General features: G+C 34.1%; 1 protein-coding gene across 50 annotated transcripts in view; it reads left to right on the top strand.

The window, feature by feature from the left end:
• The first annotated feature begins 621 nt into the window (after positions 1-621).
• afdna (afadin, adherens junction formation factor a) overlaps positions 622-12278 on the top strand; it is a 224077-nt gene continuing 212420 nt past the window's right edge. For 40 of the 50 annotated variants that reach the window (XR_012396045.1, XM_021468694.3, XM_073933625.1 and 37 more), the window contains exon 1: positions 654-987. Coding sequence is in view for 49 of the 50 variants with exons in the window: in XM_021468694.3 (XP_021324369.1) it covers positions 886-987 (102 nt within the window). In the remaining variant the exon portion in view is untranslated. Of the gene's footprint in view, positions 988-12278 lie in introns of all 50 variants that reach the window. The other 10 variants (XM_073933628.1, XM_021468695.3, XM_021468678.3 and 7 more) reach the window with 2 other exon arrangements.

The following is a 12278-nucleotide window of genomic DNA, read 5'->3' as shown; positions in this document are numbered from 1 at the left end:
ACACCCATTATTGTCATTTTTGACCATTTTAATCACTTTTTTGATTCACTTCAAATGTTGACTACATCATTGTTGGTGAAGTTAGTTTTATATTTGCATTCAGACTTTTTCATTATTAATATAATTTCAGAAAAGAATAAAGTATTAGGAAAATCATATTTTCAGCCAATGACTATCAAAGCACAAGATTGTTCACAGTTAGTGCTAATGTTTTGAAGTCATTCTTACATGTGATTTCACTTTGAATATTAAAAGTGCAATAAAAATAGTCATTGCATTTACTAAGTTATTTTAAGGTAAGTGGTTGCAAACAGTTTATATGGGCTGAATTTAAACTAATCTAGTAATTTTCAATTTCATTTGTTTAAATTCAGCCCATTTAAATTGTTTGCAACCAGTTGCCCTAAATGTTTTTTTGTAAATCCAATGAATAAATATTTTTCAGTGTACCATGGTACGAATGTGCGAATATAAAACCAACTTTATCTCAATATCGTTCTCGTACACAATAAAGTATTGCTCAATAAAGAGAGCCTGGCACGGGATATTTCTTTCATTATTCGCTCCTAAGCTCCAGTCAGTCCCACCGCTTTGCCACAAGGAGCGCGCACGGAGCACGATAAGACAAGCGAGCGACGGGAACGCGGAAACACAGCAGAATCGCCTGACGGTGAGCTGAGGTCGGTGCAGAACCGGCGACTGCGGGAACGAGCGACACTCGCCACAGAAACCGCGTCTGAAAACCCACATTCTGGGTGTTACAGATTTACTTTTATTTCAGGTGATCGGATAAGAAACCCGTTTGAGTGGATAACACCGAACCAGCGAAGGAAAAGGCGGATTGTTTCTCCCTCCGACTTGGCTAGTATTAGTCTGGATTTGAGAATGTCGGGGAGCCGAGAGGAGGAGCGGCGGAAACTCGCCGACATCATCAACCACTGGAACGCAAACCGGCTCGACCTGTTCGAGATCAGCCAACCCACAGAGGTGAGTCCGCGGAGCCGCGACCGAGCGCAGGCCGCAGTCGGTTCTGCTGCCCGTGCCGCGAGAATCATTCCCACAGCACGCCACACTGCTACAATTGAATAAACGTGCCGTCTGTGTGTTATAGATCCCTCTTTAACGTTTGAAATTGGCTCTGGAATTCATAAATCACGACTGGAGATATATATTGCCATTTTTCAGTCAGGTTATGGTTACATTAAATGTGAAGTAAGGCGTATATTGTCTAAAACACGAACACTTTTAGTCCCTGTTGCTGTTGGACATTGCATTGGACGTTTCGGTGTGCGTGAAAACGCTCTTATTACCGGGAGAAATCGGTGCTTGCAGTTTGTAGCAGGGAGCTGCATGCAAAGCTGTCACATTAGATCAGACCAGCTGCATATAATAGTGCTGGATGATGGTGTGGGTAGATTGAACGTGAATGTAATGATAAACCTGATTTGTCAGGATGCTTGTGTCAGTGGTCATTGGGCAACGTAGCGGTCATAAACTAATCACACCAGTAACTTTATTTGAGCAGTGCGTGGTTTCGGATATTTGTAACGCAAGCTTCATTGTATGTCATCATGAGAATGCATGGCTGTTTTTGTAAATGTTAGATCAGCATGATTTAGATCTGTCCAGCAACCCCATCGTTCGATCAATTGGGTGTTTAACGCGTTGATGTTCTTGCTTTAGCACCTGCAGATGCATTGCAAGCCAGTTTTAGAAGGGATTTAGTGTTTTTAGGCGGGCAGTGCTTGAATCCTCTGAATGAAGGGGGTTGGGGTAAAGCTGATGGGGGTCTCTCCTTCATTTAACCCCCGTAGGTTTTGAGACCATTCATACTACCATTCTTTGGCCCTTAATAATTCACGCATAAGTGATACTGAGTCCTCGGGTGCACCCGCTGAGGTGACAATAAAAGCCTAGATTAGGTTTGTTTTGGTCTGTTGAGGGTGATTAGGAAGAAGTGGCCAATGCATAACACAGAGCACAAACTCCTAAGATCAGCACGAGTGTTGGAGAGTAGATGACGTAATCGTCTCGTCCTCCAACCAATCGTGACAGCCGATTTGCAAGCCTGGTTCCATTGTCAGTATTTATTCAGTAGCACACTGTATAATGATGCTAATAATATATTACAATCAGCTCTGAATTTTACTTCCAGTAGCTCATTCGCACAATATATTCATAATTTCCACTGTATGAATTGAATTGTAAAGGAATACATTTAATCAAATCTATCTGTAAAAGTGTTTTATGTATATTTTCAGTTACTGTTCTCAAAGTAATTCATACTATTATAGTTTTTTTATGTCATGACATGCAACATTTTACAAACTAAATGTACATTTATTTTTGTCTTTTTATTTTAGCCTTCTGTTAAGCTTGCATTTTGCATTTAAGAATGAACGGCTGATATGTAAAGAGTAATTTATGTAAACAATTGGTTGAATAGGAGGCCTCGCTTTGCTTAAACACTGTTTACTGTTGAAAGCACAGTGATGTAATGGAGTTGAAGGGGGCTGGTGCTATATATTTGGAAGTACGAATAATAGTGTCTGTAAAGTATAGAAATGGCCTTATAATTTTATGGTAACCAGTGTATCTCTTCTAACAACACTTTTTTCTTTTTAAGAAAGATAACAACCTTTATCTTTTGTAATTGCATTTTGAGCAAGGATGGCCACAAACTTTGCTTTCGTTTTGTTTGGGATTGCGGTGTGTTTACAGATCATGTTTGGAGATTCAGCGCAGACATAAAGTGCCTTGTTAGACATTAAATAAAGTCTATTTAACTAGCTTAGTCATTTATTGCATACATACATAATTGATCAGCTCGGTTTTCTGGAATTGTATCTGAAATTGTTTTGCATGTGGTATCTGAAATGTGGCGTCTTCCAATTGTGCACAACTTTTCATGTTAGAAATGGTTTTGTAGTTCCTTTCGGTTTAATCTACCACTTGTGATGCTTTTTTTTCTGAAGGAATAACCATTACAAGATACATTAGAATACTTTTAATATTCATTAATATGTTTTTTTTAAGTAATCTAATTCAGCTAGATAAGTTAGTGATTTCTTTCTAAGATAATGCATCATTTCCTGTGTCTGTATCTTGTCCAGCAAAGACCGTTTCATGAACTAACTCTCCCCACCCAAGTCTTTTGATTCCATTCCCATGCATGTGTCTCACACTAGCTAAGATTGCTCTGTGACATTGTCTTTGGCAAGTGTCGGATGCTGATTCCATGTGTAAAAGAGCAAAAAAAAAAATCCCATATTGCATGCTTGTGCTCTATTCTACGCCATTTTATTGTACATATAGTGTAAGTAGTGCATTCACAATGAACGTTCCAAAAAGAATAAGCGCACTTTAAATATTTTATTGATATTCTTATTCAACCATTTAAATTATGTGTGAATGTTGGACATTTCACAAACTCAACGCTCACAGCTTTGCTCATGTAGCAGCTGGGGTGGACTTATTGGACACTGAGGTTGGATGTCTCTGTTTATTTTGTATTGTGAAAGCTAAATTCTTCCACGTAAGTGACTATGCCGCCTTCTGATTGGTGAATACGGTTGTACTCATGATAGGTACTATTTGGTAGTTTAATATTTATTTCATTAATTTGCCAGTTGTTAAAGGTCAACTGGGAAATGGTTTGAATTTCAGCTTAGTAAGAATAAAATTGTTCTATTAGGGCAGACACTAAACTGCACTACATGGTTGACCACAAGTGTATAGTTTATAGCTTGTCATTTGGGATGACGCTAAACTCTACACTTAAGTTTACAAGTGCATAAGTGTAAATGTTGTGTTATTTGGGATGCAACTATTGTGAGAATCATTAGCTAGCACACTGTTTTGTTTTTGCTAGAGATCTCATGTATGTTGTGGTGGAAAATTATGGATTGCCTTTTCCGTTTATAAAAATGGGATTATCTCTCTAATAGTGAATAATCACTTAATTTGACACATTTTGCAGAATTATTTGGGTTAAAAAATTAGTGTAGTGTGCATCAATCGAATGTTAGACATGAGAAATATATTTTAATTTATAAATAAATAAAAAGACTCCCCATGCTTGAATCTTTTTAAAGTTAGGTGCATTTACATAAATTTGCTAGAGCGACTGATTGTAGTATTGGCAACCTAGTAAGCAGCAGTAAACAAGGCAAGCATATAGGATTCACTATGTCAGAGTGTATTTGTGAAATACATTTTCATCGCATAGGCCTATAATTCGCCACCTCATGTGAGAGTAAAGAGGGATTTTTATTTGAAATTTAGAGTTTCTGTTGCTCGTTTCTCATGTGATACTTCAAAATGTGCATCAACACAGGGTGATGGAGACCCAGCTTTTGTGAGTGAGTGTTTTATTTACTACACCTACTCAAGCGTACGTGGTCTGACATTTCACCATTTGGACATTAACATGCAAATTTCATCTACAAAGTTACTCAGTCACTTAAAATGCATTTAGTTGTTATACGTGTGAAAAACTTTAAATGAGTAATGGCACAATTGCAGTTTTAACAGAATAAAGGTTTTGAGAAGTGAAGGTACTTTTTGATTTCCTAAAAATGTATTCTACCATTGAAATTGAGTTTAGAAAAAAGAACAGTAGAAAGAGAAACAATTTGTTAGAGCCCTTTGACAATGCTGGTTCATTTCTTTCTTTCGTGCATAATGCAAGTTTAAAGTTAGGTTAATGGTTAAATAGTTTAGGTATTAGTTTATCTTAAAGATTAACTTTGTAATATGACATTAAAACATGCAAAACATCTATTTAGTGTTGTCATAAAATCATCTCTTTTTTTTCAGAATTGTATAATTGGCCTAGAAGTAATACCATCAGATAGTGTGATTATTTTGTGGATTGTGACGCAGCTTGCTTATTTTACTAAGAATGTGTTGCTCAGGGTAAAGGTGACACGAAACTGTAATCAAACCAGGTTTTTCCATGGTACTATCTCCCTTTATCACCTTCTGGAAATGGGCCAATCGGGTTAGTTCAGTGTCACCTGTGCACATGGGTAAATGTTTAAGTATGTAGTCTATTCTCTTAGTCTATCATAGTTTAAACTAGGGCTGAACAATATATCGTTTGAGCATCAATATTGCATTGTGTGTATCCGCAATAGTCACATTTTAGAATTATATTATTTATTAAAAAATAAAAGATATTAAAAAGCATAAAAAAAATTATATATATATATATATATATATATATATATATATATATATATATATATATATATATATATATATATATATATATATATACATACATACATACATACATACAATAACGACCATGATATTTTACACAGTTTTTTCTGTACTTAAATACTGTTAGACTCCAGAAAACCATAAAGCACGGTTTATTTCACTAAAATCTTTGCTCTGTCGTGTTTTTTATGCTTGCAATTTATTAAAATTTATTATTTTATCCATCTAGTTATATGACTAGATAATAAACCTTGATAAAATCATCTGTTGAGATTGTATTCATATCGCAATATATATTGCACCAAAAAAATCTGATTTTTCTAATATCGTGCAGCCCTTGTTCAAACTGTTTTACCAATCACTTATTGGCATATTATGTAGATTTCTCTCTGATATTACAGTCAACAATGACTTTTGCTGCTTGATTAAACCAGTTATTAAAAATGAGAAATGAAATGACACAATTCTTAAGTTTTTTTTTGGGACAACTTAATTGTTTTATGTTCAATCCACCTAAATTTGTAAAAAAAAAATGATTAACTTAATCGATTTGTGTTTGGACAACTTGAAGGAATTGTGTGGAGCATTTTTTACAGTGTTTATTTATACACTCAAAATGACGTTTACTACAGTTTGTTCAAGCTACTCATTTAAAATAAGCTAAAACAAAACCATTCATGAGATTTTTTTGTGACATTAATTGTTTCATGTATTATCCACTTACATTTGTTAAAAGCAATAGGCAAGGCAAGTTTATTTAAATGGCATATTTCATACACTGTGGCAAAGCAAAGTGCTTTACATAAACAGGAATACAGATATTATAAATAATAATAATATAAAAACAGATTAAAATGTTTTAAAACAGATTATAAAAGAAAAGAAAGACATAATAGTGCGATCTGTCAGACGTATACAGTGCTTATTTAGTGAAGGCACAGCTGCAGATGTCTTGTCAGTCTTGATTTGAATGTGCCTAATGTTGGAGCACATCTGATCATTTCTGGAAGCTGCGGAGGGCGTAATAGCTGAAGGCCGATTCATCCTGCTTTGACTGAACTCTTGGAATTTTTAATTGACTTGATCCTAATGATCTGAGTGATCTATTAGGTTTGTATTCGGTCAGCAAATCTATAATGTATTGAATGTGCTAGACCATTTAGTGATTTATAGACCAGTATTAATACTTTAAAATCTATTCTGAATGTAACTGGCAAGAACTGAAAAGACCTTAGGACCGGTGTGATGTGCTCTGTTTTTCTGGTTCTGGTCATAATCCTGGTTGCAGTGTTCTGAATGAACTGCAACTGCTCGACTGTCTTTTTGTGAAGGCCAGTGAGGAGTCCATTACAGTAATCCACCCTGCTGCTGATAAAAGCATAAACAATTTTTTCTTAGTCCTCAGTGGAAACGAAGCATCTTATTCTGTAAGTTAATAAGTTAACCTAATTTCACAACAAACAAACATAACAAACACAAATCGATTGCGTGGAATCTAGCATTTTTTTACAGTGTATACAATAGGGCTGCACAATATTTTGTTTTGTTACCATTATATAATGCGACATGAATATAATTTCAACATGATTTAAATAGCAACAATTTAATCTATTTTGATCCACTGGGATCATCAAGTCTATTCTATGCAGTGCGCCTCCATAAAATAGAATAAATTACTAGCATATGTCCTTGTATAGCATACAGTATCCTTTAACAAGTGTATAGAGATGCATTATTTGCATATGATTAATGCATTTGGTTGCATTTTTTTCATGATGTACTTTTGACATGCAGTTAATATAATGCATTGCTTGCCTTATGGTTAGCTGGCATGCTCTAAAGTTGACAAATAGCTAGAAGCTATGAAAAAAATAGCTTTTTGTGAAAGAAACTTGTGGACACCTAATTTACTGTATTGTTTTTAATTTGTTTTATTATTAATATGTTAATGAGTTTAATTCTTATTTTGTTACATTTGAAATATTGAAATTAAGTCTTATTTTGCATTACAGGACACTGTCATGGTCTAGGAGTAAGATAAATGTTTTTATGATATATATATATATATATATATATATATATATATATATATATATATATATATATATATATATATATATATATATATATATATATATATATATATATATATTTTTTTTTTTTTTTTTTTTGTGATATATATATATATATATTTTTTTTTTTTACATGAAATCAAAATATTGCTGCAAATTTTTAAAAAAGCTGCAGCAAAATCAGTGTTTTTAGGCCGCAAAAATCAGAAAAAAGTCCAGCGAAGTCCTAGAGGGATTGGATATATTGTTCAACTCTAGTATACAAACTAATCGTCATTTGTAAGCATAACAGTGTTCTCCTGCAAAAACCTTTATCTTGTGTAATTGTTCCTTCTGTGATGTTAAAGAATATTAAATTGTGACCTTTTTGCAGAGCGGGACACAGTGTTTACTGCTGGATTATAATCACCTACCACATTATATGAAGTTGAATTCAGATTTTGTCAGGCCATTTGGGACTCAAGCCTTTGTGTTTAATGAGGTGCGCAAGCTAACAAGATGCAACAGTTTGATGGGTCTAAAAATGTCGTATTAGAAATTATGAGGCATGTCACCTCACCAGCGCGTGGCTCTCTGGAAAATGATCTACATGGTGATTTCTGTGCCTTTCTTTAAATGTGCACAATCTGAGCCTGTGTGCTTTCTTTTTTTTTTTTGAGGAAATCACTGCGGTTTGCACTGGGATTGTGTGGATATAAAACCCATGAGCAGTAATTTTAAAAATCCTAATCCAAATTTGCCTGATCTATGGAGATTATAATGTGCTTTCGACTACATCATCAAGAATATAGAAATGGGTTTCTGTATTTTTAAACTTGGGACTGGCTTTTTTTTCTCAGAACAGAAATTCATTCACTCTTTCATTTTCCTTCAGCCTATCCCTTTATTTATCAGGGGTCGCCACAGCAGAATGAACCGCTAACCTATCCAACATATGTTTACGCAGCGAATGCCCTTCCAGCTGCAACCCATCATTGGGAAACATGCACACAGATACACTTTGGCCAATTTAGTTTATTCAATTGACCTATAACGCATGCCTTTGGACAGTGGGGAAAGCTGGAGCACCCGGAGAAAACGCGCTCAAACACGGGGAGAACATGCAAACTCCATACAGAAATGGCAACTGATCCAGCCAAGACTCAAACCAGCGGCCTTCTTGCTGTGAGGCGACAGTTTTAACCACTTAGCCACCTTGTCGCCCTCACAGAAATTTTCATAGATTTTTTTATTTTTTTTTGTGTTGACATATTTAAAGTAAAGTGGGGGAAGATGTTTCTGATTAAAATAGCCAATAGTCTTTGAGTAAAGTACATCTTGACATAATGACATTTGATACATTGTATGCTAAACGTAGAGATGCTTTTAAAAAGTAGAAATTCAGTCAACTTACTTCACAAATTGTTAATGCTTGGGAGAGGAACTAAAGCATTAAAATGTGTTATTAATATTTTTGTTCTTTCTTGCTGGCAGAAAAAATAAGTGAGACTCTTTGTATTTTGTCAATTAGAACAAAAAACCGCGTTCTTCACTAAAGACACTCGCTAAAATGTAATAATTTTTGATATACATAATAATATGGAAAAATACAAAATATAATTTGTTCAGGAGCAATTCCATACAAATGTCAACTTTGCCATGAAAACAAATAAGATATATGCACACGGACATTTAATTTTCAGCCAGGCAGCCCGAGTGCTTCCGGTGAACTTTCCAATACAAAATTGTCACGTTTGACATCTGATTTCTTTAAAAATCAGCAATCTTTATTGCCTGTTAGATATATGATATGAAGCAGGTCTCAGAGCAGACAAGAAGCACTGCATTAAATTCCATTTCCCCCCTGCCATGTCTTTTAAAATATGACAGTTTATTTTACCCCAGTATTTTCAATGGAATTTCTGCACTTGCCTGTTGCTACTGACGGCACTAGCGGTTACAACGGTCTTTCATCTTGTTTTACGCTTCAACAACTAAATGAACGCTGAAGTCTATTCAACTAAATGTATTGTAATTGCATTACAACATTGAAGCTGTATAAACAATCCTGTGAAATTGAAAATAGTCAAGCTTTCACAGAAGTTTATTGTTGGCTTCACAACTCTAGCTGTGCATAGAGCCCATTTTCACCAACATTGTAAAACCCTTTTTTGTGAAGGCTTGAATTTTACAGTACTAACTACTTAAAAATGTCTCTGTTAATGTTTTCAAATAATTATATTTAATTTGTCCAAGTCTCACAACTGGAAATTTCATATTTTCCACATCCATAATGGAGAGGTGTCACATCCATAACAAAGCGTTTCCCCCATAAGTGCAAAAGTAAATTAAATCATTGATTTTTGTTCTGTAGTGAGCCAATTCCAATCGTTTTGAAAAGCATTGTTTCTTTTGGGTTGTGCAGTTTAATTCAAAGAGTTTCTACAAAGTCTGCTGATAACAGTCATGCCCAAACTAGGACCCAAGGACAAAAGTTGACACATGGTAACCTTTGATTTTACCCCATCCTATCGGTGAAGGAAGAATGATAGAGATGTTTTATTGTTTAAAGCGAACTGAAATTAAATGTTTCAATTAAATGGGATACATTAATCAGATTTTGTTTAAATGTACATGCTGTCACCTGATAATGGATGATGAATGAGGTTTATGAAGAATGATGGGGATGTTTCGATGTTTAGTGTATTCAGCATTGAACTCCACCATGTTATAAATGTGATAGTTTATGTTTTTATTGCATTAAGTTATATTTTTAGGTTATACTGCATTAGTTAATATAGTTTTAAACAATGCTTTGTTTATTTTGAAATAATATAAAATAAATCAAGAAATATCCCATGGCAACTTTATTTTAATATAGTTTGATATATTTACCTTTGGCCCACAGCTCTCAATGATATTTGGGTTTAGACCTTCATACGAGAAGTTTGGGCACCCCTGTTGTATACTGTAAACTCGCTAACAATTTTTGTCACATCCAAAACGCATGTTTATTTTACTCATTTAAAATCTAAAAAATGTTTATAGATATTTTACTGATCCATAACTCTGGTTAGTTGTTTTGGAAAATATTAACAGATGTTTTAAAATAATGTTAACAAACTTTCTCTGTAAATTTATGTTTGAGATTTTACTGCAAATGCAACATCTATAACACTGGAATTTATCTAGGGCATATTTATATTATTATTATTATAATTGAGTTATGAAATATTTACTGAAGAAAATTAAATAAATATATATATATATATATTGGCTATTTTCGTAAGTAAAAAATGTAACAATATACCCTTGCAACTTAACACTGATGTGCTCAAGGGTCACATATACTGTAGGTCGAAAGTTGTAAGACTTAAATTTTATAATTTTTTGAGATTATTAAAATAACAGCGTTTAGCAATTTTCTAGATCTCCTGTGAGTTCTGATCAGTTCCAAAGTCATTTGCACTTCATTTATTATTCAGAGTTTTTATTTTTAATGAAGAATTCTGGGTTTGTGAATCTGAAGTGATTCCCTGCAGAAACTACGCTTGGGTTTAGTGACGCAGTTTTTCAGGCATTGTGACTGGTGTTTTTCTGGGAACCTGCAACCGTTGACTGAGCTCTTGTGCAAAGGCTGTGTGTTGAATCATAACAAGTGGCCTCACGTGGTGAAGAGGGTGGGGTTTCTATCACAATCAGTGTATTCCACTCTCCTGAGTCTCTCTCTCTCACACACACACACACACACACACACACACATACACTTATCCTGCTGAAAACAGCTCATCAGATCTGCTGTGCATGTTCAGCATTAGCTGTTGACAACAGAGACTCAGAACTACTGTCAAATACTAGTTTGATAATTGATTAATAAAATATTACTCGCTATTTTTAAGTATAAGCATTGGAATTGCTGAGAAGTATCAGTACTATTAGCAATGTCTTTAGAATGTGTTTGTGGTTAATTTTAACAGCAAATTTAGCTCTTAGATGTCAATGATTGGTTAAAAATACAAATGAAACATTTCAGATATTAACAAAACAGTATCTATTTGTTACTCCTGCATAATTGAGTTGAGTATTATTTGGGGTTTTATTGATTGTAATGATGAATGGATACTTCTAAAACATACTTCTATGGGGCTTGAACCTAGCTCGATGTTGGATGATGTTAAAGAATGACTTTTGAAAACTTTTGAAAACTATCTTAAACATTTTTTTATTTTAATATGTTCAAAGTATAACCAATTCTAAAAACAATAAGTAAATGCAAAACACATTAAACATAGCTAACAAATTCACAATGAAACCTCTAACCGTCTTTATTTTACTAACGTTCTGTGTGCTAAAGGTGACCTCGATCACCAGAAAGAAACTCAACACCAGCATCTACTGGATTGTATTATACAACGAAATATATAATAAACTAAGTATTAAACTAATTTTAAATTTTGAAGACGGGTTTGTTGGAAGTAGTTTTAGTTTGAAACCATTTTTAAAAAGTATGGATAGATAGATCTAGCATGATTTTAGTAGCAGGTACCATGTTTCTAGCGTGCATTAGCATGTTGTTATCATGTTTCCAGTATAAATCGCCAAGTTGCTAGCATTTTTATAGTACAGATTAGCATGTTTTCCAGTATGCATTAGCATCTTGCTAGCATGTCTTCAGTATGAATATGATGCTAGCATGTTTCCAGAATGGATTAGGATGTTGCTACCATGGTTTCTTTGAGTTGGCATGTTTTTAATGTGAATTATTATGTTGATAACATACATTTAGGGTGAATTAGCATGTTGCTAGATTGTTTCTAGTAAGAATTATGTTGTTAGCCTGATTTTTAGCATAAAATATCATGTTGCTAGCATGCTTCTAGCATGCATTAGAATGATGTTGCCATGTTTCTCCTATTAATTAGTATATTGTTTCCAGTCTGAATTAGCATGTTTTCCAGTATACATTAGCATGTTGCTAGCATTTTTCCAGTATGAATGTGT

Source organism: Danio rerio, chromosome 20 (genome assembly GCF_049306965.1).
Source record: "Danio rerio strain Tuebingen ecotype United States chromosome 20, GRCz12tu, whole genome shotgun sequence".
NCBI lineage: Eukaryota > Metazoa > Chordata > Actinopteri > Cypriniformes > Danionidae > Danio > Danio rerio.
Note: the sequence above shows the minus strand (reverse complement) of the source record. Positions and strands in the feature narration are given on the sequence as shown.